The sequence below is a fragment of the Pyxicephalus adspersus genome, chromosome 6 (genome assembly GCF_032062135.1).
Source record: "Pyxicephalus adspersus chromosome 6, UCB_Pads_2.0, whole genome shotgun sequence".
NCBI classification, from domain to species: Eukaryota; Metazoa; Chordata; class Amphibia; order Anura; family Pyxicephalidae; genus Pyxicephalus; species Pyxicephalus adspersus.
In genome coordinates this window covers 49,514,265-49,541,775 of record NC_092863.1, presented here as the reverse complement: position 1 = coordinate 49,541,775, position 27,511 = coordinate 49,514,265, and the positions used below count along the sequence as shown (strand labels likewise).

The window sequence follows — 27,511 nt, the reverse complement described above, 5'->3', positions numbered from 1 at the left end:
TAAAATGTTGAAACCAATTGAAAATAAAAAAAATAGTTATTCCATGTAAATACATAGAATATGTTGATGAGAAGTACAACACTCCTATTGTTCTATTTTTCAGGGAGAGCATGTCATATTCTAATTATATACTATATTTCTTCATACCAAAAAGAATGCAGTACTATAAAAAGGTCCTGAATACTGTTCAATATAACTTTATTTCTTTAGTGAGTCTCTTCATTTCATGTAACCTAGGTGCAGTATATTATGTATCATACAGGTATCACAACTGAATCATTTTGACCCTAGGGGGTATAATTATATTTAATAGGTTCTCAACACCTCTTACCATTCCTCTTCTAGGGGTGAGGGAAGCCATGCTGCCATCATGATTTAGTTCTGTAGGATATGACCTAATAAACTTCTTCTAAAGAAATGCTAAGAAAGATGCTTCTTCCCAGTTCAGATTATCTTTATACTGTGCGTTTGAAAAATAAAACCTTGTCCAGAAACCACGTTTATCCTATGATTGCAGATAATATGAAGGGCGAACATGTATGTGTGTATATATATAAATATTTTGAAACACCTATATCGCTGTGCAGCATGTCAATAAATTAATTTTAATATTACATACAGATGCACAATACATCTGCTCATGATGTAGGTTTTGTCCAAACTGGGTGACATTGATTGTGACACATGAGTACCTCAAGCAGTGTTTCTCACCCAGGGTACAGAGGATCATTACAATAAAGGTTGTAGTAGAGATAAAAGCTTACATTTCATGTCGAAATTAAGTTACACAAATAGATATTGAATAAGACATTTTACCAACATCCTATATTTTCTTAGTCTTACCTACATTTCCCTATTACATCAGATGTGCTGGATGTCCTCTACTGATAACAACTTTTAAAGTTTGCTTCTTCCTTATTTTCTATCTTGATAACTGTTAAGTGATGGATTTAAACCCAGTATACACAGACAATTTATCACTCCAATAGAGACATTTTAGCGCATATGACATTTATTGTAGAAAGAAGATTACATAGATTACTTGGTAAATGTTACAGAAAACACCTGTTGGCATTGATTTACAATAATAAGATGTTATAAAAAATGAATTTGTTTAGCCTGGATTAGAAGTTTATTCCACTGGAGTCCCCAAGTGCGTTAATCATCATGTCACGGCATAATTAACACATCCAGCGTGCAGTGACGCAAACATTCACTTCACCTTAGCAAAGATGTGATTCAGAGGGGTAAAGATGGATGATGCTATGGCTATTTTTATGGAAATTCAGATGATGGAATAACCCCAGACAACTAGAGATGTGATTTACATAAAAGAGGCATGCTTAACATAGCAAAAATAGGATTTACATGGAACATTAGCATAAATCGAAGTTTTCATGAAAAGCAGTCTAAAAGAGTACATTCCCAAGACTGTTTTTTTTCTAACCAAGGTCAAATACATACTGAAGTTGGGAGTGGAATTATTAACATATGAAAGAATGGTTAATGGTTAAAAGTTTTTGTAACCTTTTGCATGATATACTATGTGTGCTTGAAATTGTTGGTTCCTGACTCTCTATAGACTCAGATATAAAACAGCATTTCCATTACAATGACAAATGTAATTATAAAAGGGAATAATGGTCTCTCCAGTGGGGACATGGATAGCATTGAAGATCAAACAGAGGCTTTCCCATTGTCCTTCCAAAATGAAACAAGTTTTGGGTAAAGGTCCACTTTAGGCTATATAATATACCAGTATGGGCAGACATGGTGGACTACATATTCATCTGCAGTACATAACCTTTGACATCTGTATTACTTTAAAGAACATCTTAATTCTTGTATTCTAGTATTTTGTTTGCGCTAATCCTCAGTATAACGATTATCATTTCTGACTTCTTCCCCCACCTATTTTAGGCGATCGTTATTGGGTTTTTAAAGACAATAATGTGGAAGAAGGATATCCCCGGCCTATCACAGATTTTGGATTGCCCCCAGGGGGTGTGGATGCTGCCTTTTCTTGGTCTCACAATGATAAGACATATTTCTTTAAAGAAAACCTTTTTTGGTGTTACAATGAGCGTGAGCACAGAATGGATGATGGCTACCCTATGGAGACTACTCTATGGAAGGGCATCCCTACCGCTCTGGATGATGCTATGGCCTGGTCAGATGGTGAGTATACACTTAAATTGGTTTGCCATAAACACACAATAGTCTTTACAAACAAAAAAAATGTTTTTTCATTAAGCTAAATCTCATTTTCCTTTCTAATGTAACATTCCTATATAAAACAATCCCTAGCCATCGGTGATTTTGCTTTAGCCAGGCCTCCCTGGTTAAATTTTAATGGAAAACTATTATGGAGGATGGTAGAAACCAGGAGCAAAAACACAGAAAAAAAATTCAAAACAAAAGGTGCCTACGTTTGCTGATATATGTGAAGACGCTATTCTTCCTTAAAAAAACATCCCTCCAAGATGGTCTCTAACTGTAAGAGAGTACATAAACTGGCACACAGCAATTAAGTTATTAAGTAGGTTACTTTATTAGGCAGTCTAAGAGATTTACTGTATATAGAGACTGTAGTAGCAGTAACTAACCGGACAACAATAATGTGCACCAGACAGGAAAATAATGGGTCAAAGAAGGAAAAATTGTTAACCTCATCAGTGGGTTTGAGGAAGGAAAAAGAAATGTAATAAACCTTATTTAACTCTCTTTGTCTGTTTAACTCGGCAATTAGTGCTTCTTGGCTATCCAGAAGCCAGTCCATTCAGCCTGTTCTAAGTTATTGACCTGTGAAAAAAAGTATGCAAATGGGTTCAGGCTTCACCTTGTTCAAGGTCAGTGACTTGGAATGTATTGAAATCAGGAACTGCAGGAAAACTATTATGGTAATATAGGAAGGAAATACATGTTTCTGTTATTACAGGTTTCTGTTTTTCATTTAATCAGCAATATCTATTAGTGGCCAGGAGTGCATAATCTCACATTCGTAAAAAAAAAATATATTAAGAACTCCAGGAGGATATAAAATGAACAAATTGATGCCACAGTGTGTTCATGTAAACAACATTAAATTTATTTTTGTTTAACTCTAGACTGTAAGTACCTCAATTTGATCTGGTATTAGTCTCCTGCAGTCTCTGCGCTGGGGAGCTCAGGATGAGATAAGAATGAGAAGCCAACTGTGCTGCAATGCTTATGAGCTAGCACATTGATAGCAGGAGAGAGAATTGTCATACAGATGAGCTCAGCATCATGCTGCCCTCCATTGTTTATTCACAGACTGTAAAAGGGACATAAGCTGTAAGTGTTACTTTACTACATCCGAAACAAATCAGAAAGGACTGTGCTCTTAGAAACAATAATGTTGTAAATTTACACTGCAATTTACATTTGCAAACCTTGTTCAGTGTAATAAATGTATTATTATTATACGGGTTGGAAATGACAGACAGATACAACCAATGACACAGAAGGAGAAGAGGACCCTGCCCAAAGGAATATACAATCTAGAACAGTCATTTGTAGGCTATTGAAAACCACAAATAGAATGTGGCACAAGGATTTAAAAAGGCATTTTGGTATGATAATTGCCAGACCTCTTCATAAAATGACCACTAAATACCCCTTAATACTCTTCCCTGACATAGCATTAATTAACAACAAATTGAAATGTCATACCTTTAAATCCTCTCTGTGACTCAAAATAATTATTTTAACTGTTTAGCTGGAAAAAAATATATACATATATTTAAAGCAAAAAGATATTCTTATCCTCCCTTACGGTAATGCCGGTGTGGCTTGGGGGGAAATTATCCATACCAATAGCGGTAACCCCGAGCTAAACTCGGGATGATATTGTCAGAGAGTTTCAAGTCTTACCTGGTCCCCATGCTCCCACGGCAAACCAGCATCTGCATCCCCGACATAAGAACGTTGGGGATGCGAGGCCTGGGGAAGCAGATGCCGGCCGGGCAGTGCGAGCATGTGGCTGGAGGGCGGAACCAGGTGGGAAATTTAAAATAATAGGCATTTTTAAATGTACCATTTTGACATTAAAAAATACTTATTATTCAGACTGCCAGGGAGGTTAAATAATCGAAATTCACAATTTAGACATTTAATTAAGATCTCCAAGGTAGACGATCATGTGTGAATCTGGGTGATGGATATGCTGAATATAAATGGATCTGGTCCAGGATTGAAAAAAAATTGCCAAATAGTGGAAAATGATTTTACAAATTCTGTTCAGGCTTTCTAGAATCCCTTGATAATCTATCTTCTCCAGCCTTAGAAAGCTTTATTAAATCAGGCCCATTATGTTTAATACCACAATATTGTGTTTTAAATGTTGGAATATATGTGACTTATATTTTTCTACATAGGATCCATCTACTTCTTCAGAGGAAAAGAATATTGGAAAGTGCTTGACAACAAAATGGAAACTGAACAAGATTTTCCACAGAAAACTGCAAGGGACTGGCTAGTATGCAGTGATATGCAATCAGATGGACCAAGTGCAGAAAGCAGCAGGACTGGTGCTCACTCCAGGCAGGGTCAACATGATGAGAGCAGGTCAGAAAATGCCTATGAAGTCTGTTCATGTACATCTTCAGCAGATTTGTTCGGCATCAGCCTGTCAACTAACATTTCACTGATTCTGGTGCACCTATTCACAGTAGCCTTGGTCTCGTTCTTATGATGCGCCCACCTAATGAACTTTACCATTACACAAAGGATTTGAGGAAACAGACCTGAGATCCTAATGTGCTGCACAGTGCTGCAGACCAAACATTCCGAGAAGCTTGGAAGTGAAAGATACCAAATTCTCCATGAGAAATGAACTTTTTAAGATAACGCCTGGAAAGTGGTGCTCAAATTACTGGAGCATGGAAAACATATACTTCAAAACCGATGGGAGAACTTGCTGTGAAACAACCATGTTTTTGTTGTAACTGACACAATTATTTTTCAGAATGTATACATTGATCAGCCAAAACATTAAAATGTCCTCCATAATACTGTGAAACTCCCTTATTGCCATCAAAACAACTCCAACCATTTGAAGTTTGAACTTTACAACAACTCTGAAGGTGTCCTGTGGTATACGAGGCTCATATGGCACCATCATCAGATCTTTTAAGTCACAATGCCTTCCCTAACCTATCCTCTTCCTATAATTTCTTGCTGCTATCTCTTCTCCATAGCACAAACATGATCTAAAAGAAAAAGTGTTCTATTAGAATATGCCACTTTTTTCTTTTGCAGACAGGTCTTGTACTACATTTATGTGGCCATTGGATCTTTTACTGGTCAGGAAGGGTCAGCATGAGGATTTTGACTAGCCTCTGGCTACGCACCCCTATCCTCAGCAAGTTGCAATGCACTGTGTGTCCAGGTATCTCCCAAGGCCAGCATTATGTTTTTATTGCAAGTTGTTCTTCAATAGCCCTCCTTTTTGATCAGATCTCATGAGCTAGCTTGCCCACACCTGCAAACGCATCACTAGTTGCCCATGGGTGCCCATCACCCTGTCTCTAGTTCACTAGTATGTACTAACCACTGCATACCAGGTTCACCACAGCACGTGCCATTTTGGAGATGACCTTGCCTAGTTTTGTAGCCAGCAAAATTGTCCTATTGTCAAAGTTTCTCATATGCTTACTCCTACCCTTTTTTCCTGATTTCAATGCATCAGCTTCTGGCTGACTGTTCACTTAAGTCTAATATGTATCACACCTTGACAGGTGCCATTGTAACAAAATAATAAATTGTATTTACTTCACCTTACAGTGGTTTAATGTTTTGGCTAATCAATGTATGTTCTGCACATTTAGACAGAATGTATAGGAATTAAAGTTGGCCATGCACGATTAGACAGTTACCTGGTTTTTTTCTTAACCCCTGCCCCTGCAAAGCTGTTTTTGCTACTTGTTGCATACCATGGGACGGAGCTGTCGTTTTTAAGCAATTTATGAGCACTACCTAAAGCAATTGAAGTGCTGTACTACTTACATCTGCTCAACCAGCAGAGGATAATGGGGAACTAAAGTTCACAACCAAAATTTCTTCTCCTAAAGCTCTCTGTTGTGACCTTTGGACTCAAGAAAGATATTGCTGAAGGATTAAAGCAAAATCATTTATATGATGCCACAGTCTTTTTATGGCCACAGTCTGTTTATGGCCAGCTTAGGGTATTATAACCATATCAGCCATCATGACAGGTATCTTTATTGTGTGTTGCATTACTTGCCATTGGCATCTTCCCAGGCTTACCTGTGGGTACAGGCAAATGAAGTCCACACTGGGTTCAATGTTATCTTGTGTTTTTTGTCCTTTTGCTCTAAACAGCGAGCACAACAAAGGCAGCCTGGCACCTTTAGAAAAGTAGCTAGATATGAACTCTAGCAGTCAAAATGGATCACATGCATCTTAGACTTACTGAAAAGAAAAGGCTGTGGCAATTTGGTTTTGCAATAATCTTCCTGCCAAAAGATTTAAAGGGGAATTATCACTAAAGTATATATTTTATTATGTTAATAAATTTAAATAAAATTGATTTAACAATATATTTTGTTATATGCCACTAAACTTTAGTATGTTGTGTAGTTTTATTTTATTTGAAAACGTAAAATTTGCTTTTGCTACATTTATTTGTCAGTAAGAGCTCTGTGTTGATCACAAATGCAAGTCTGTATGAATGGACCCCAGTCATTCATAATAAACATTTATAAATGTGTATATAGTTTTTAAATACTGTTTCTGAGAAGTTGGAGAAAATGGAGGTATATGAAAATAAAGATAATATTAGTTCCAGCTTTAGGTTTTTCATGAATGCAGTGAAGTCACATTTGCACATGTATTGGTTGCTTGTTATGCAGCCATGGTGGTCAGGTAATGGGTCTTGTCTTTCTAAGATGGCCCAGTAATTGGAGCATTGCCAGAGTGAATTCTGTAATTTTGCAGTTGTAAAAATAAAAATGCACTTCTTGTTTACACCACTAAATAGATTAGAGTTGTTTTCCTCTGTTACATTGAATATAAATATAATATTTGTAGAGAGTAATTTGGCAACTTGAACGAACAAAGTCACGGACCAATTGAGGGTTTGCGTCCCTCTTGCATCCATCCTGACACATTTATTCTACCACAAAGCACAATCTGGACACTCTTTTAGTCAACATATTTGTTCCATAAAAACATTTTTTGCAGATTGGTTTAATCTAGTTTGAGAAAATGTTTGTTGATAGAGCTCAATAGACAATACTTCAATAGACAATAAGGTGTGTTCCAGAACCCCTCCTTCCACATTTCTTTCTGCCCTGGTAAGATGGGTCCATATGGATCTGCTCTCTTGTTATAATGCTCTGGCACACCAATGTCATAGGTGTACTCTGTATCAAACATGTATTTGTAAGATAATACATAATATTGTAATAAAAGATATGAAACTTTAATTTAAATAATAATAGACTCCCTTCAAGCTAAAGAGTTTTTTTAAATACTTTTGGAACCCTTCAGAGGTACCTCTCAGTGATTTGAGAAACTGGACTTGGTAAACGCTGGTCCCAATATTTTGGTCCCAGTGTTGGTATGGCTTCTAGACATGTCTGCAAACATAAAAGAAAAACACAGCATTTCATACTTGATTATGTCCTATTTGCTTGCTAGCAAGGCTCATAAATATATATATATTTATTTTTTACACGTCCACCTAATGGTTATTTCCATGTGCATCCTACTACTTATAAACCGAAGTGCTGCTAGCCATTTGTTTTGTTCAACTTTATCAAGCTTCAGACAATAGCCAGGAAAAGTTCAACCTGCCTTTTCAATCATTCCAATTAAAAAATATACACTACCTGTGTTGCAGTAACATTCATGAAAGCACAACATGCAGACAGTATTGTTTGGTAAATCCACCCTTTTATGTCAGGGATGTCAGCATTGTCACTTTTCTGCAGTTTTAGGTTGACCTAGGAAACCAAGACCTTTTTTAGGCAAACCAGGTAGACATATAACATTTAATATTCACCATAATAAAGAAAATACATGTAAAACAAATCTCATTTGAAGCTGAACTATAGGATAATGGTCTTTTTTTGGTCTTATTTTTATTCCAACCCAATAATACACGTTACAGTCATGCGCATGAAAGAAAACCTTTGAAGTGTTATTGTGCTACATCACACATCTAGAACATATCTGTAGAGCAGCACAACACTAAAAAACATCATGTGCATCTTGGTGTGGCATTCTGCAAACATTGCTATTGAATTATCCAGGGAACAGGAGGGGCAGTAAAATCTTCCAATAAGATCATCAGTTCTGGTGACACCTGTCTAAGGGTATTTTCCCTTGCTTTGAAGAGATTTACATTGATGTCATGTTGTATCAGTGGGAAAGAAAGTAAAGTCTCCAAGCGAGTCACAGACAGAAGAAAAAATCTTTCCTACTTTATCCAACAATAAAAAGTTTTGTCTTTACTTAAGCAATGTGATTCATTTAATAATTAGTAGGGACTTCTCATTTGCAGAGTGTATGTTAACCTGAATAATGACTCTTGAACAGTCTCTATCGCTTTTCAAATGAACCCCTTTAGGTCAGGGTTGTCATTTAGAGTTTCTGCAATTTAGAAGGAAACTATAATGGTTTGGAGACAGCTTTTGGTGTGATAAATTGGTTAGCTTAAAACAAAATAAAAGTATAGAAAAAGATGACAGCAGAAGTCTTCATTGTGTGGACTTTCTGAAGCTCTAAATAAGTGATACAAATGAACAAGTCTACCTTCACTGAACAGTTGATTTTGATACCAATATCTCTTTTTTTCATAATAAAGGACGAGTTAAAATACTGTTAGATCTAGGTTACTAGTTCATCCTCCTAATAAAGCTGAAACCCAAATACAAAGTTGAATAATGAATGTTGAGGCTGTTTGACAGAAAACTAGATTTGCATTTTATCCCTAAATGGAAAGGTTATAGAGCACAAGGCATTATTAGACATTTAGAAAAATCTAAATATTTAAATTGTTATAATAGTAAAGCCTTTCCTCTCGAGGTTACAAGTGCATCCTGTTGTTGAAGCTGAAGCCCAATCAAGAGTGGTGACCTAACCTTCCCCAGCTTCAGCAAAGAAATAAATCTAGGTCACCTTCCTGCCCCATCCTAGGGATTGTGAATGATGAAGTAGCAGCACTCTAATGAGGTCATCACTCTTCTCTACCTGCTTTATCTTCCTGTCCCTATGTTCTTGGTCAGAAGAGTTGTTTTAAGTTTAAAAGAGACTTAAAAAGCCGTGCAGATACTCGGCTTGCAGTACCCCCACTACTGGCTGTTACAGTCACAGTTCTGAATCTTGCCTTACCCCAACATTCCTTATAACAATATCTACATCAATGATTTCTCTTTTTATTTCCTTTTCCCATCGATTACCACTAATTATTGAGGTAAGGGGGAAATCTTCCTCCCACTGACCACCATTTTAGGGGCCATCTTCTTCCTGCTGACATCTGATATGCAGCCCATTCTTCTTGCTGACAAAACTGTAAGGGGCCATTTATCCATCCGATAGCCATCAGTGTAAGTGGTGATATTTATAGTCACTGACTCCAAATGTAAGAGAGGATTTGTCCTCTTATTTAAATTCAGTGTAAAGGAGCAATATCCCTCCTGCTGATCACAAATATTAGCGGAACAAAGGGAGCATTTTCTTTTTACTGACCACCAATAAAAGCGGCATCCTATTTCAAAATAACCACCTATGTAAGGGACGTTCCTTTTTCTGTAGTCGCTAATGTAAAGGATAATTTTTAATTCTGCTGTCCACCAATGTAGGGGGACTTTTTTATTCCTGTAGCATGCCAGTGTAAGGGAACATTCCTTTTTCCAGTGTCCAGCAAGGTTATGGGGAGTCTTTGTTATGCTGTCCATCAATGTAAGAGGGCAATCCTATTTCTGTTGTTCACCCCTATAAGTGGTTTTCCTTCTACTGGCTAATAACATAAAGGGACCTTCCTGTTCATGCTTACCACCAGGGGTGTAGTAGGGCGGGCACGGGTGGCAACGCTGTCCCCTAAATTTCATTAAGAATGGGTATGTGTGCGCACTCTTATTTTGCAAGGAATTCTTTGGTGGTCCGCAGCTCTGGCCAGGAGAAAGACCCCGCTGGGGGGTACACCAGCCAGAGCTGTGGACCATGTCTCCCTTATGGAATTGCAGGCTCAGAGCTGTGGGCAGGTTGTCTATCTGAATACAACCCCCCCACTCTCGTATCACAGGCTCAGACCTGCGATGGGAGAGTGGGTGGGTTCTGGTATCATGATGTCACTCTGGGGGAAGTTTCTTCCCCGTTGAGTGACACATGGGTAGGAGTGTAGTGGGGCGAGCACGTTTACCATGGCCCCTTTTTTTTTTTTTTTTACAACTACACCCCTGCTTACCACCAAAAAAAGGGGGCATTCTTCTTCCTGCTGGTCATAAATATAAAGGGGAAATCTTTCCCTGGTTATTATCAAAAATGGGGGCATTCTTTTTTCTACTGACCACCAATATAAGGTGGCATTCCTTATCTTGCAAACCACCAAAACTTGAGAGCATTCTTCTTAAGCTACGTACACACTTCCAATTATTATCGTCGGAAAACGAACGACGAACGTTCCTGCACGATATATATGAACGATCGTATAGCACCGATACTGCACATAGAGGTAACGACACGATCGTTCGTAGATATTGTACACACAATAGATACGATCGTTTAAGCGATAGAGGAACTATGTGCACGACAGGAAAGTGAACGGACGTTCGTTCATCACGCATGCTCAGACCATGGACGATCAACGAACGACCGTACACACGAACGATGTTCAACGATCGTCGTCCAATCCGATCCTCCGGTCGTTCGTTTCCAGCGACTTTCCTCGTTCGTCGGCGTCGTTGGTTACTTTTTTACGAATGATTTTTTGCCCAATCGATCGTTCGTCGTTAGATTGGAACGATAAAAATTGGAAGTGTGTACGCACCTTTACATGTCTATGTTTATATTAAAGCCAATTTCAACTTGATAAGCTTTTTAACCTTTATTTTGAAAAGGTAGTCAGCAGTTACAACCATTGTTTTTCTCACTCTAAAGATTTCATTTAAGCTGACCAAACGATCATACACTGTGTATGCACATTTCCAGTACCTGGAAACAGAGATTGTCTGTGAACACTGACCTTTATGCATGATCCTATTAAACTGATAGGAAGCCTGTGAAATGAAAACAGCCCGGGGCTCAAGGTTCAATTAATCAACTGCTGATGCATTGCAAAGTACAAGAACATTATGAACAAATAAACAGACATATTCTGTAATGATAATTTCCTTCTATTTAATTTGGATAGAGACAGAAATTAAAATAGATGTTTATTCCTATTCATTATATTTCACATTATTGTAATGTACCACGCTGGCTGATTTTGCATAAATCTGACATTTTTCTCAGCTCTAAGAATAAAAAAAAGTTTATCATGCTTGGCTAGCTGATACTCATAGACTGTCTGTACTGATGCCAATCTTCACTAGATATATGTTTATTTGACATTCAAAAGCATCTTGATTGTAATATTTACAACAGTAACAGCAAAACAGAGTGAGAATCACAGATATGTCAATTACAAGTATAAAATGTATACACTGACTTCAAATAAATGAAGAGAACATATACATCCAGGAATTAAGGTGTCAATGAAATAAAGACCTAATGCAAATAAAATATGCTTGAAAGGAATACCTTAAATAAAATAAACATGCCAGAACATTTCCTCTCAAACACTTCTGCCAAGAACAAGGGCAAATGCAGAATATTAAGGTGGTGGAGCATCTTGAGAATATAGCTGATTGGAGAAAATTGAGTGTGACTAAGTTGTACTAACGGTGGTAGAGACATAAAGCAGAATTGGTAAATGAAACATAAGCCTACAGCATGTTGGCACAAAACATGTCACATATATGTCAAAATCCACGTATAATCAAAAACTGATACCTCCAAGGCTGGGGTGTTCCTACATACTCTGATAACAAGAGCCTTATGGGGACAAAAGTCATAAACAGAAGTGACTGACTCCTTCATGGGAGATACCAAAGGACACCTTCACAGAGGTCTTGTGAATTTAATGCCTCGAGGGACAACAGATGTTTTGGGAGCACAAGAGAGACCTACATAATATTAGGTGGGTGGTTTTAATGTTTTGGCTGTACTTTGCAACTGTGAAAGGGCAAATATGGCAAAGAGGTTTATTTATTTCCCCAGGTTTCGTCCACTGCGTTTTTTTTTTTTTTTCATATAGTACTCTAGGCATTACATTTTGACCCCTTAGATTGATATTATTATTAAATAGAACCCTCTTTGTGATAGACAGATAACATCTATTTTACAAATAGTTCTTTTTATATACATATATATTTATATATATATATATATATATATATACTGTATATGATTATATATGTGGCTTTGAAGGATGTAATATGTGCACTTAATTACCTGAATTACCCAGTCCTCTCAGATGCATTTTTTAGTAACTATAGTATAATTCCTAATAACTGAAGTTGTTTTTTTTATTTTAACATTACAAAAATACTGGATAAAGACTCTGGTGAGGAGTAGGAAGGAGCAGCACTAGGAAGATCTTATTGCTGGAGTCCTTGTGGGATGTGGAAGAATAGGAGGGGTACTTTAAAGTCTTTCAGTATTAAAAGGGGTCAGCTTTTTGGTATTAAAACTTCAAACTCTACATACTGTGCAAACTGTTCTGTTTCTACTATGTTATTCATGGCATCAGGTAACATTGAAAACATGACGTTGTGTGTCTCAGTGTTCTAATTAAATAGCAGCATAGCTGAATGTTTCAAGAAGCCGTCATCCCTCAAAGGAATGGTGATACTGTTTGAGTCCTACTATAGCAAAGACTTCTTAAAAACTAACAAAGCCACAACAGCACTGTTTATGGCCCTAAGGGAAAGCTACATTGGCATAGATGCAACAACAAAGAAGTGAAAAATCTCCTGGGGTTCAATTATGTGTGAGCAAAAAGCAGGTAAAGTATTTAAACTGTACTAGAAATATCATCACAAGTTTCACTGGCTAGTTTAAGCAAAGTACACATAAGACAATAGCAAAGTTTTTAAATAAATATTAGTGTTATAAATACCTTGTCAATCAAACAGACTGGATTCACATTACTAAAATAGGTACAATTGTAACTGGTCAATTAGGAAAAGGGGTCTAACTGAAGATCTGATGATTATGTAACCTGACTGGATGTACATGACTTGATCCGTCTAAATGGATCAGTATACATGTATGTGGTCAAAAGGGGGTTCTGAATAGAAGGTCAAGCATTATTTATAGTCTATAAAAGATTGTAGCTAAAATCACCATGGCTTAATGCAAGCTTCCCAAATGTTTCTGTTCACGAAGCCCTTAAGGCTGGGTCTACATGACCGATAATAAAAATGGATATAAACATTCCTACCACGTTTATATGCGTTTTAATGCACTTTTACAAGAGTTTTAAAGCTTAACTTTAAAACACTAAAAAAACTTTTATAAATGCCTATGACGCGTTTTACTGCAAATTGCCGCGATTTGCTGCGATTTTACATAAGCGTTTATAAAAGTTTTACTTTTAACCCTTTCAGGGAATGAGTACAGGGGTACATAAAACCCCATTTCTTATTCCCTGAAAGGGTTAAATATGTGTAAAAAAATTGGACGAGGCTTTAATGTTAAATTATTTTATTAAATGTGTGTGTTTGTGTAACTAAACTTTTTTTTACAGGTTATCCCAATGACAGGAAGATTCCCAGGGCTGCAATGAACACAGCCCTGGAAATCCTCCTGACAGTGAGGGATCGCAGGGCACTAGGGGTAAATGAGGACAAGCCTCTCCATTCACCCCTAGTGCTCTGTGAGGTTTTACGTTTCTCAGCCATTCAGCACTAGACATGAATGGGGAGACTTGTGCCCATTCATCTCTAGTGCTCTGTAATTTGGCTGAGAAACAGGAAACCCTGATGACAGCTCAAGCATCATCAGGATTTTCCTTTCCTCAGCCAATCAGGGAGCAGAGCAGTCAGCTCCGCTCTGCTATGCTGACAGCTCCGCTCCCCTGATTACTCCCGCAGCCCTAGAGGAGCTGTGACATGTATTACAGATAACAGAAACCAAGTCATAGCTCCTCTAGGGCTGCGGGAGTGATCAGGGGAGCGGAGCTGTCAGCATAGCAGGGTAAAGGAATTTATGTACCCCTGTACTCATTCCCTGAAAGGGTTAAAAGTAAAACAGTTTTAAAAACGCATATAAACGTTCCTACCAAGTTTATATGCGTTTTTTGCACTTTTAAAAGCGGAGCTGTCAGCATAGCAGGGTAAAGGAATTTATGTACCCCTGTACTCATTCCCTGAAAGGGTTAAAAGTAAAACAGTTTTAAAAACGCATATAAATGTTCCTACCACGTTTATATGCGTTTTTTGCACTTTTAAAAGCGGAGCTGTCAGCATAGCAGGGTAAAGGAATTTATGTACCCCTGTACTCATTCCCTGAAAGGGTTCAAAGTAAAACTTTTATAAATGCTTATGTAAAATTGCGGCAATTTGCGGTAAAACGCGTCATATGCGTTTATAAGTTTTTTAGTGTTTTAAAGCTTAACTTTTTTTACATAAGCATTTAAAAAAAGATTTACTTTTACCCTTTCAGGGAATGAGTACAGGGGTACATAAATTCCTTTACCCTGCTATGCTGACATCTCCGCTTTTAAAAGTGCAAAAAACGCATATAAACGTGGTAGGAACGTTTATATGCCTTTTTAAAACTGTTCATGAAGACCCAGTCTAAACCTTGCAAGCATTGTTTAAGATAACGCTCAAAAACGTGCCTGAAGGAAACATTCTGGTGTGGATTAGCCCATTGGAATCCATGGGGACTTCAAACACGGGCTTTAAAAGCCTCAGGTCAAACGCTGGGGAAACAGTCCGTGTAGACTAAGCCTAATTAAGTTTAAGATTGTTCACAACCCTCCTCCACAAACATATATTATTTAGAAATAACTATATAACTACTACTTTAACTAATACTAGTGGTTGTTCTAATTATAGATATAATATATTCAATCGAACACTGTCAGCACTTCAAATTGATTGTTACAATACTAAATTTTAGTAAATGCACAGCAATCAGTGGTTTGACACCACTACATGCAATTTGGATGTATCCATTGGCTTGCCTACAGAATTTGAGGTTGATATATTCTCTGACTCTCCAGCACAGTTTGAGGTGGGGCAGTACACTTAGCACTGCAAATAAACATGCATGCAAATCATTCCCAGATGAGAATGGTAGAAGAAACAAAGTATGCTGCTAAACAATGCTAGAAACAGGCTGATAGAGACAACTCAATCTCACTGGCTGCTTACCATCCCACCCTGGGTAACATAGTCATCCCACTTGTTTCCTCACCTTCAATACTAGAGACCAGTGTGTAGCTCATGATTAGGTTAACTAATCCCAACCAAAATTACATCATTTATCAACTTTTTATCGATCCTGAGACATTGGCAAATTCCCTGTTGAACCCCAGCTATTTTATTGACTTTTTGAATAACCCCATCAAATTTTGGGAACCTGGCTTTAACGGAACAGCATGGTGGCTCAGAGGTTAGCACTCTGTCCTGTGCAGCACTAGGTCCCAGGTTCAAATACCAGCCAGGACACTATCTGCATGGAGTTTCCAAGTTTCTTCTTGTGTTTGTGTGCGTTTCCTTCCACATCCCAAAAACATGCAGTTAGGTTAATTGGCTTCCCCCAAAATTGACCTTAGACTGTGTTAAAGACATGTGACTGAGGTAGGGACATTAGATTGTGAGCTCCTTTGAGGGACTGCTAGTGGCATGACTATGGACTTTGTACAGAGCTGCGTAATATGATGGCGCTATATAAATACTGTGTAATAATAACAACCCTGTTTTATGTGAGTAGGTAAAGATCAGTGCTGCCCAACTTCAGTCCTCAAGTGCCAGAATCTACAAACATTTTTAGTATTTTAGTATTTAAGGGACATCAGTACTAGGTGCTAAAATGTGGATTACAAAGAGTGAGAAAATGACTGTCTATTTTTCATTTCTAGCCTAATTGTAATGCACTAGAACAGGAATTGGACTATCGTGTTACATATGTTTTTCTTCACTCATTGGTTGTAAGTGCCCTCTTTTATTGATTTAAAAATATACCAAAACAGTATTTCAGTTTTAAATGAATTATTCGCCAGCTCATTAATTAGTCGAAACTCCCCACCACCAAATAAACAGCAGAGGTATTACCCCAAAACACATTATCGAAGAAAAAAAAGAATGAAAAAAAAACAAGGTGTGGCGCTCTCTTTCTTTTTTGTTCTAGGTTTGTATTGCTGTCTGTGTATCTGTTACTAAGATTTACTAAAAGTAAAGGTAAAATCTCTAACTCAAAAAAGTTTTGACTTGTCATCAGACAGTGGTGGAGAATAGAAAAAATGAAGGCTATTTCCCCTGAGTATTGTACAGACCTCCTTTAGATGTCAGGTGACTTTTGCAGGAAACAGATGAACGGATGAGCTCTGTACAGAACCGGGATTGTGTTCTATGGAGAGCGGAGGGAGTAGAAAAAGTGAGTGGTACCTACTGTGCTTTCCCCTTTAGAAACATACAACAGCTGTTTCCGATCGGTTGCCACAGCAGATTACTGAATGATGTCAGGGGAAAACTGTACACACACAAGTCACAAACGGTCATGCTTGTCTTCGGTGACAATCATCTGACGTGTGTATGTAGCTTTACTTTGGGCATTTCTTTCTGTGCTGTCTAGAGGTCAGAAAGCAAAAATAAATCTTCCTAATTGGACACAGAAGAATACAATAAACCTGAAATGGGTTTTAACCATTCCTACTCTCTAAATACATCATCTCTACATCATTAAATTCACATTTACAACACGTACAGAAAGAGCCTTTTTAGAAATACGGCTGCAATCAAGTGAATCTAAAGTAGTAATCTCTCCAAGAAAAGTAACTAGTTTAGTCTTTCTTTTTTTTTTGATTAATCTCTATTTAATGTCTCCAAGAATGAAATAGAGCTTTATGTTAATATTTAATCACTGAAGTTGTTGAAGCATCCAATTCAATTAGATTGAATTATATATGCAGGTTAACAGGGGACATGCAATATACAGGAATTTCCAATTGGACCACCACATAACACATTAATTAGCCTATTACAAACAAAGGATTTCCTCCTACCTATGCAACTTGTAAGCATTAAAAATGCACCAAAGTGTATGGAAATGTATTTGAGTGTGAACAAGTTAAAATTACTTTTACAAGAATTTGTTTTGCCGGTTGCTTAATTCATTGGAACAACGCTTACAAATTTGCAAAGTAAATCCTATAGAAAATGATCTATTGTGTTAAAAATGTTTTCCTACCTTGAAAACTTTTTCACTTGTATATTAAGAACATAAGGGCTTAGGATATATGCTCTCATGTTGTGTAGCCATTTCACATTTTGTTCAACCTTCTTATCAAGCTGATAAAATCCCCTACTTGGATACACATTAGTACATTTTCTAAACAAAAATAAAAATCTATTTATGGTCTATGGTCTATTTTTAACATGTTATCAATCCAAGGGTCAGTCCTTGGACCAGTTCTCTTTTCTCTGTACACCTCCTCTCTCAGTAGTCTCATATCCTCCTTTGGCTTACAGTACCATCTGTATGCTGATGACACCCAAATTTATCTGTCCACCACTGACCTGTCTCCCTCAGTCCTGGACAAGGTCCCATGCTGCCTGTCAGCCATCTCATCATGGATGTCTGACCGACTCCTGAAACTCAACCTGGATAAAACAGAACTCATCATCATCCCCCCCTCAAATTCCAAATCTCCCCCTGACATATTTCTAACTGTTAACAACACTGTTATTTGTCCCTCCCCTCAGGCACGTTGTCTTGGTGTCACCTTTCACTCTGCCCTCTCATTTACCCCCATATTCAGAACATTTCCAGATCCTGTCACTTTCACCTTCACAACATTCCCAAAATCCGCCCCTACCTGTCCCCCGAGACCACCAAACTCCTTGTACACGCTCTTATCATCTCTCGTCTGGACTACTGTAACATGCTCCTCTCTGGTATTCCACTAACCCGATTCTCTCCTCTACAGTCCATTATGAATGCTGCAGCCAGACTCATCCATCCTTCCCAACACTCATCTTCCACTGCATCTCTTTGTAGTTCTCTCCATTGGCTTCCATTTCACCTTAGAATCAAATTCAAGCTCCTGTGCTTTGCCTTCAAATCCCTCCACAGTTTTTGTCCCACTTACATTTCTGACCTGGTAAAAAAGTACTCCCCCAGCCGCTCTCTCCGCCCCTCCAATGACCTTATAATGACTTCCTCACTCATAACCTCATCACACACACGGATACAAGACTTTTCTAGAGCTGCCCCAACTCTCTGGAATGGTCTTCCTCATCCTATTCGGCTTGCTCCTTCTTTCTGCTCATTTAAAAGAGCACTCAAAACCCAGTTTTTCGAAGTTGCCTACCCATCTTCTTCTGTCTTTTGAAACTATCACTACTTCCCACCACTCCATATCCCCCTCCTATTGTGTGTAGATTGCCCCACCTACTCTACTAGATTGTAAGCTCTTCAGGGCAGGGTCCTCTCCTCCTGTATCACTGTCTGTATTAGTCTGTCATTTCCAACCCCTATTTAATGTACAGTGCTGCGTCATATGTTGGCACTATATAAATCCTGTTTATTAATAATATTAATAATAATAATAATACAAACTTTTACCACTACAAAATCTAATGTATCATTCTGTACAACTCTGGCCACATAATACTGTCATGTACCCACACTGTACTATAAACAAAAATGTTTTTTTTATAAGTAGGTTAGTCTAGGTAAGACCTTTCCTTTACAGGCCAAGTACAAAGCTAAATACTCTGGCACAAGATAATAAAGCCACATTTTCATATGAAAAACTGATGTTATCTTACACACAATCCTGTGCTTTAACCATTCTGGGAACTGCTACTGTAAAGTGCTCTCTGGGCTAAAAGTTCTGCATATGGGGTAGTTACACCTATATGATAGAGTAAAAAACCCAGCCCACCATCCCAGTGTTTTACCTATTTGTTCCCAATGCAGTGAGATATAACTTCTGCTAAAAGTTTCACAGCTGCTTGTAAAAAGTAAATGCACACACATACCACATACTATGGACTGTAAACTCAGATGACAAATTGCTCTGAGCCCTGTTATTTGCAGAACTGAGGGCTGCACACACATTGGAGGAATGAGCCTGTATTGTCACATGGCTGAGAAGAATACAGCTAGAAAAATAATTATGTATACCAACAATTTTTTAGATTATAGTTGATTTAGGGGGCTCTTAGTTGATAGGCTTTGAAGGTGGTGTCAGGCTTTACCCTTTTTACTGCAACAGCAAATTTGTTTCTGTTAAGTTTTCACACAGATCCTAAAACATACATTTTAGGTCTGAAAATTAATTAAAACCTTTAAAATATAAAAATATGGTAGTTGCAAACGTGTATGTCAACAAGCATTTAGGTATTTTTTTTAATTTTCTTTACTATTTGTTCCATTTTCGGTAATAAAAAACACACTAAAATAAATTTCAATGCATACAAATACGAAATAATTCTCAAATATTTTTGGTAAAATGTAAAAAAAGTGTCAGATTATTACATAGCAAATATGTCAAGCCTTACAACTGCATGCATCTGCAAAACAGTGACAAACTATGATACCCAAAATGAGCAACTTTTTAAAAACGTCGACAGCTCATCAAATTTACAAGCCTCCTATGTGAAGATATTGTGCAAGGTTCTCATTATGGAAACTATGGATCTGTTGGACGCCTGATGTCTCCCCTGTGCTTTGCCTTAACAGATTGACTACAGAAAATACATGAATAGTTTACCTGAGCACATCAAACTGTCAAATGACAGCTGTGAACTCAGATATGCCCAGAGCACAACACTTCTGGATTAACTTCATAAAGCGGACATCAGGCATAGAAACTTCTCCCTTATGTTCTTTACTGGCCATCCTGACAGTTTTTTTATGGTTCTGAACCTTCCAGAAGCACAGGGGGGTCCAGGAAGCATGGAAGGGGAAGGAGAGATGCCAAAGGTGCTCCACATTCACCACACGTAGAAATGACCGGGTGAGGTAATAATTGTCCTGGATAAATTCTACAAAAAAGCAAGAAGTATTCTAACACATTCCTAAACAAGCTCAGCTGCTATTATAACCATTAACTTGTGTTAAACCTTACAATGCTATGACATGTTGTACACATTACTGTCATTGAAGGGTACCCATTCCTGACATTTAAAGTTATAAAGCAATGCATGTAAAATGGGGGAAAAAGCTGGGGAAATAAACACATACTTTAGTATGGTAAAAAAGCAGCAATATCACAAAAAGAAGGAGTAAAACGGGCATTAGATCCCATGCTTGTGGTGTCCCATGTGGCCCTTCCACTCAAATCAAATTTCCTAAAAGGGACTAATCTTAGGGACCAGAGCCTTTACTGTCAGAGCAGAAGGTCTGCATGTGACCTTGACCTTGAGGCCTTGAGTGCATTGTTATGGTACAACATTATGACGTCACTGTGGGGGAAGTTTCTTCTCCTTTGAGTGACACCCGGCTCCCCTGCATGCGCGGTCCAGACCCGCGAAATCTGTGGGTCCGAAAAGGTTGGCGACCACTGATCTACAGGACCTTTTCCTGGACCCTGCTCTATATCACAGATGTTTCTCAATGGAAGCGTTACAAAAGCAAGCCACAACATTATGTGGTTATACTGCAGGACATAATTAAAGGCTCATTCTATGAAGCATGTTGTTATTTGGAGATCTAAAAATGGTACGTGAATCATGGGGGAAAACAGTAATCATTAAGTAATCATTCAGTAATCATTCAAAAACAACTTATCTTTGAAAGGAACAGTACACCTCATATGATTAAAGAAGATGTAAGTCCTAACAATTGCAATGTCTTTCCTTTCTTTCCCATAAAATACTTTTTACCTTTTAACTCTTCTTCGTCCTTTTTATGTATTTATTACAAATTTAACCACTTTCACGATCCTTTCCAACGACAAGGGACTGCACGATGCATGAACAGTGCTGTACATACAGCACCGTTCATGCTCTATGGAGGGGGGAGAGCTACGGAGCGGCACCCTGCTGCGCGCTCTCCCCCTTCCCTTTCATTAGGATCGGCTGTCGTCCATCGTCTGTGGATCCGGCAGGACGGTCGTTCGGACGATGGACGACACCGACTGTACACACGGCAGATTTTCGCCCGATATTTGTCCGATGCCGATTATCGGGCGATAAAAATCTGCTGTGTGTACGTAGCTTAAGACTGTGTAAGGCAGCACAAAAGAAAATTCATAAAATAATAAACTTTTTTCTATGTATCACCACAATCTCAGTAACTTTCTTTTGCACATGTTGTTGTATACCTAAAATACTGCTACCAGCCAAGCCAACAAAACAAATATTTACAGAGATTGACCTACCATCTGCTAAATAGAAAAGCTCAATAAACTTGGCAAAATCTGATTTTAATTTCCAAGGTGACAGGACATGCTGCACAAATTGACAGTCTATTTTAACTGGAACCTTTTCCTGATAGTCGGAATCTACACAATTATAGACTACATAATTGAAAATATATAATGTCACATTTTGGCTTTTATATTGAAACTGTGTAAAAATTAAAAAACTTAAATAAAAAAAATTAAAAAAAACTGTGAGCAGGCGGGTTCCTTTTTGAAAGGATATGCTATGTTTCTTCTGCAATAAAACAAACGCGTTTGTCTGTTCACAATCTTCTCTAGAAAATACACTAAACTGGACATGTGTGGCATAGTGTATGATTCTGGCATAACTGGGATTAAAAAACTCCCATGCTTTTGTGCAGGAGTTACGCCATTCCATCTTGGGTGAGCAAGATGGCTTAGGATCCAAAATCTAAAAGAGGACCCTGAGAAAATGTCGATACTGGCACATGAGCAAGATGAGGGGAGTTTACTTAAAAAATTGCGAACAGGCAGGTAAGTTTACTTTATTGCATAGGTGATATAGCCTGTCCTTTCTGCAATAAAAAAACTCCCTGTTGGCAATTCTTTTCTTAGTTCTGCTTTAAAATACCTATGCTATGCCAGTTTAGATTTAATTCCAGACAAAGCCAGTAGAGGTCCCCAAATTCCTATAACCAAGATGCTGTAGAGGAGAACACAGGTCTACTCTAGCTACTGTTCTACGCACCAACTCCCAAAAAATATTAGGACTGCCTCTGCTGGCAATCTTAGTTGCCTGGATGCCATGGTGATGTTTAGACTTTATAATTATTATTATTATACAGGATTTATATAGCGCTAACATATTAGGCAGCACTGTACATTAAATAGGGGTTGCAAATGACAGATACAGACAGTAACACAGGAGGAGAGAACCCTGCCCTGAAGAGCTTACAATCTAAGAGTTGGGGGAAGCAACTTTTAGGTTTACATGTTTCTCAGCTTAGGCTTCTTTAAATTTTAATGTTACCACTTAAATTTGCAAAACAGTGATAAACCCTGTGTTACACAATTTAGGTAGAAATGTTCCATAAACAAAAGTGAAGGAAAACCTCTGGGCATAAGGCACCACATCACAGGACGAGAACTCATTCAATGACCTACTAATGCTGCTAAGTAAACATAGCAAACTTGCTAAATTTAGAAAGTTTGTTTAAATTACCTTAATCCAAATTGTGAGTAATCCCTGTAAAATACGCACACACTGCTCTGTAGAAGGTCAGGAGAGGATTCCTCATATATGTGTTGTGATCTACCCCAAATCCTACATTACCTTTTCAACTTTTCAATACTGACATTTGTTTACTTCAGGCTTTATGTAAAAGACCTTGGGTGGGTGTTTCAATGGCCACACCAGTCAAAAAGAATTTGGGTGGACTGGTGCAGCTTTTAAGTACTCCCTATACACATCTCAAGGTTAATTGTTCAGATTTACTGGCTAATAAAAAGACCCTGGATTTCAAAGGAGGAATGCCTCCGTATCTGTCAACCTGCAGGAATAATAGTGTAGGATCCTTTAAGAAGTCCTACCTTGCAACACAAAATTACACAAAATTACACAAAATTACCTAGTCAGGGCCAAGAGGGCATCTACTTCCTCCTTACCATGGGCAAAGTCCTAGAGAAAAAAAGAGGATGGGAAAAAAAATGGAATAATATTTACAAACTCTGTCCATTAAATCACTTTTTGTCATTTGTCTGTAATGGATGTCCCTAATAATGATCCTAGTGTTGTTTGTCTTTTATATTATATTTTTATGTTACTATCCCTGGTTGTGCCTGTGGTAGTACGTAACCCCCTCCCAATGTCTCTTCCTGCTTAATATACTGTATGTCCTTCGTAATGACCATTTCTAGTAATATGTACCTATGGAACAGACTGGCCTTGGCCTTGCTTGGCTTTATCCCAACTCTGAATAGCCACCAGCTCTATTGACATAATAACATATGAATGTAATGACATATGTACCAGAGACATAGGGGTTGCGAAGGGTCCTGCAGACAAGGATTCTCTTATGAAGCACAAGGGCCTCTACTCTAGTGCAGTGGAGGCCAACCTTTTTGGATCTACGAACCACTAAATGCACGGACTCTGGACTGCAAATGTGTGGGGAGCTGGGTGTCACACATAGGAGAACAAACTTCCCCTTTAGTGACGTCTGAGCCTGCGATGGGGGAATGAGCGGGTTGTGTCCAGAGACATAAGCCGCCCACCTCCCTGAGCCTACAATCCGTACGGGGGACGTGATCCGCAGCTTTGGCCAGTGCGCCCTCCAGCACGGTCCTTCTCCTGACCCCACTGGGGGGGGGGCGCACGCGTTGGCCAGAGCCACAGACCACCAAACTTTTCTTGCGACCTCTGCTAGAGGACACCTTATACAATTTCTATTAGTGTATGTAATTATTATTATTATTAATAAACAGGATTTATATAGCGCCAATATATTACGCAGCACTGTACATTAAATAGGGGTTGCAAATGGCAGACTAATACAGACAGTGACACAGGAGGATAGGACTCTGCCCCGAAGAGCTTACAATCCAGTAGTGTATTACAATAGTGCATGCCTTCAACAAAAGAACCTGAGTACATTTTAGAGACTAAAACTTCAAAGTTCATCATATCTGATATAATAATGTGGAGGATTTTGCCATCCTGGGAGAGTATACCTCACAAAGTCTAGTGATTAGTTTTATTCCTCTGCTCTCAGCACAAGTTTATTGCAGTCATTCTTGTAGATAATCAGCCCTAACTAGCTGCTCACATCACAAAGTGAATCTTAACTAGGGTGTACCAAAAGAGAAATAGTAGAAAGTGTTCCTGGCAAAAAGGGTGTGCATTGTCAGTGGAGATTAAAAATGCATCCAGTAGGCGTGAAGGCCTAAGCAGATTGTTATCCTATCCCAACAATGTTTGAATTGATTAAGAAACCATGATATATATTTTACCTTATTAGATGAGTTCCCACAAAACTCTAATATCAGAGGGAAATTCAGAACTTACTAAAAGTTGTTAGGATTAGGGATGAGCGAGAATGCCTCCGGCATTCTCACGAAAATTTCATCAAAGTTCCGATGGGATCGCAAAATTTCACAAAACCATCTAAACTCACTTTAGGAGGATTATCATGGCTGCATTCATAAACACAGCTGTGGAAATCCTCCTGTCAGTGAGCGATCCCCGGGCACTACAGGTCAGAATGAGGGCAAGCCTGCTGTATTTATGAATGCAGCCGCGATACTCCTCCTCCCTGAGTCCCAAGTTATGCGGCTTGCGTCTATGAATGAATGCAGCCGTGGGAAAATTAAGAGGATTTTTCCCACGCGGCATTCATTCATGAGCAGCCAGCGAAACTCACACTGTGTTCCGGGATAGAGAAACTCTATCCAAGAACGCATATTACAGGACTGCAACAGCAATCAGGGGAGCGGAGCTGACAGCTCAGCTCCTCAGATTGGTCTTGTAGGTCCCAAAAATTCGGTCTCGCCACCTGAATTTACAAAGGCCGTTCTCCCCTAAGCGCAAACGGCCCAATTCACTGCCAGACCAAATTTAAAAAATTTGCTCGCTCATCCCTAGTCCGGATACCCGGCATTCCTGGCTTCCTCTGCGCATGCTGGGAAGGTAAAAAAACCTGCGTGCCTGCACATAAATTACGTCATCCCAGCCCAGTTAATCAAGATAACTGAACATTGTCTACTGGAAAAAAATAAAGGCTCCCTGCGTGGGAATTAGGACAGGTAAGTAACGCGGGTTTAGATCTGCCTTAATATCCCTTTCAGGATAGTCTGGCTGTGTGTGATTAGGGACATTGCCTATCACTTCCTGTTCAAGCAAGTTAACCTCCCTAGCTGTAATCCTGAGTGTGGCTCGGAGTTTTAAGTACCAAAAGTGGTAATCACGAGCCACACTCGGGGTGGAATTGCTAGGGAGTTTTTAAGTCTTATCTGGTCCTCACATTCTTGCGGCGTCCTCCAGCGATGCCCGGAATCTGCGTCCCTGGCGTGTGAACGTTGGGGACACAAGGCTAGGGAACGCAGATGCCAGTGAGCTTCCGGCTGTAGGACAGAAAATTTAAAATAATAATTTTTTTAAACACTGTTTTGACATTTAAAAATACCTATTATTCAGACCGCCGGGGAGCTTAAAGTGTACCTAAACTCAACTTTTGTACTTTACTTTAAAAAAAAAAAAAAAAAAAGGGTGCAGCACCACCACCACCACGGCGATCATGACTTAATGGGAACACAGAGCCGCCCGGGATACCTACGTTATGTTTTCCGGGAGGCTTATTTTTCTACCAAATATTTTTGTTTTCCCTTTACAGCGGCTACTTTACCTGATCTCACACCTGCGCAGTGCGAGGCTGGGTGACATAAAAAGAAGATGGAAGAGAAGACAGAAGATGGCAGAACGAAGAGGAATGTCAGGACACCAGGGCACGGGATCGTGGGAAGGACCAGCATCATCGAGGGATCTGTGGGAATAAAGGTAGGTGTGATTGTTTTTATTTTTAGTTTAGTTCTGCTTTACTTGAAAACTTCCCAAATTGAAAAGCTTTTCCCAATGGGGACACATTAAGGAATAGACCTGTTGGGGAATGTCACATAACAGCAGCCTATGTTATAAAGCAGCCTGACTGAGCTCGGGGTTTGTGCCCGGTTCGGGTGTAAGGTTTGTCTATAGTGACACCAAACAACAAGTGGAACCCCCGGGCTTTCTCCTCACCCCTCCCCGGCATTGGGCTCTCGGGTTACAGCAAACACTCAGGGATAACAAAGCACCAACAAGTCCCCTGCGCAGGCGCTGTCCCCGCCGTCTGCTGCGAGTCACTGCGCCTGCGCACTAGTTCCTAGCAGCTGGAGGACTACGCTGTGCAGCAGTCTGTGGGCCTTATTATCACCTCTGAGCGGTGACAGAAGCAGCTCCCAGGAGTGGGCAGCCCAGGCCTGGAAACAAAGAGGCCCTCTTCTCCTGGTGACAGTGGACGGACGGAGATACAGGTTGCATGAGCTGGCCGTCCATCAGTATGGCACTTGAGAGCTGGTGTCAGGGAGGGGGTGATTATCTCCTCCTCTTTTAGGGGCCCCGTCACCCCTTCCATCCAGGAGCCACCATCCACTTCTACCTACTAACATGCAGCAGGGAAGCTGGGAGCGCTGGGAGAAGCAGCCCATGTCAGTGACCCCAAGGAGTCTGATTCTCAGCAGCAGGGAGGTTGACAGGAGAGCAGCTCTTCTTTTCCAGCTGGTCCTCAGTTCCTGATTGCTTGTCCCCCCTTCACCTCATCTAATTTATTCCTAATTTTATTTCACACCCCATCCCAGTGTTGTTGTCTGTGCCAGGAATCGATCATGGAGTCGGTGGGCAAGTTTGAGTTTAGTAGGAAAGACCTGATCGGTCATGGAGCATTTGCTGTTGTGTTCAAAGGCAGGCACAAAGAGGTAGGTACCAGAGGTTGGTGTGTGTGTATCCTGATGTCTGTGTACAATACTGTTGGCTCCTTGTCCCTGGATAGACACACAGGAACAATCAGTATAAATAGAATTGTTAGATATTTATCAGTCTCTGTGTCCCCTTGGGAAGATTTTCCTCACTTCCTGTCCTGGAGACACAGAGAGGATGTATTCTCCTACAGGTGTCCCCATGGCAAGATTTCCCAACTCTTTGTGCTTTGTTTTGGGCACTGGGTCAAATGGAGGAAGTGAATCTCCTTTGTGGGGATATAAACAACAACCTGGCAGAGGTTCCATCCCTTCCCTACTCATATTACAAAATATTTTGGGTACATTCTAACA

The 27,511-nt window shown here is 39.2% G+C and overlaps 2 protein-coding genes and 1 long non-coding RNA gene across 5 annotated transcripts in view; 2 read left to right on the top strand and 1 right to left on the bottom strand.

The window, feature by feature from the left end:
* The window catches only part of MMP17 (matrix metallopeptidase 17), a 97,585-nt gene extending 90,832 nt beyond the window's left edge, over nt 1–6,753 (top strand). Inside the window, exons 9-10 of the mRNA XM_072415718.1 lie at nt 1,921–2,178; nt 4,398–6,753. Of these exons, the coding sequence (XP_072271819.1) occupies nt 1,921–2,178; nt 4,398–4,714 (575 nt within the window). The 3' untranslated portion in view covers nt 4,715–6,753. The remainder of the gene's footprint in view (nt 1–1,920; nt 2,179–4,397) is intronic.
* A 430-nt stretch (nt 6,754–7,183) lies between these two features.
* On the bottom strand, nt 7,184–26,758 carry LOC140333807 (uncharacterized). 3 transcript variants are annotated; one of them, XR_011921428.1, is made up of 4 exons: nt 26,442–26,526; nt 26,053–26,190; nt 23,281–23,330; nt 7,184–7,988 (listed from the first exon to the last, which is right to left on the bottom strand). It is a non-coding gene; the product is annotated as an uncharacterized lncRNA (long non-coding RNA). The 3 variants fall into 3 exon arrangements; XR_011921430.1 differs by lacking the exon at nt 26,442–26,526 and adding an exon at nt 26,304–26,440; XR_011921429.1 differs by lacking the exon at nt 26,442–26,526 and adding an exon at nt 26,617–26,758 and having other exon boundaries at nt 7,206–7,988.
* Nucleotides 26,634–27,511, top strand: part of ULK1 (unc-51 like autophagy activating kinase 1) — a 64,517-nt gene continuing 63,639 nt past the window's right edge. The window contains exon 1 of the mRNA XM_072415717.1: nt 26,634–27,157. Coding sequence (XP_072271818.1) covers nt 27,068–27,157 — 90 coding nt within the window. The 5' untranslated portion in view covers nt 26,634–27,067. The remainder of the gene's footprint in view (nt 27,158–27,511) is intronic.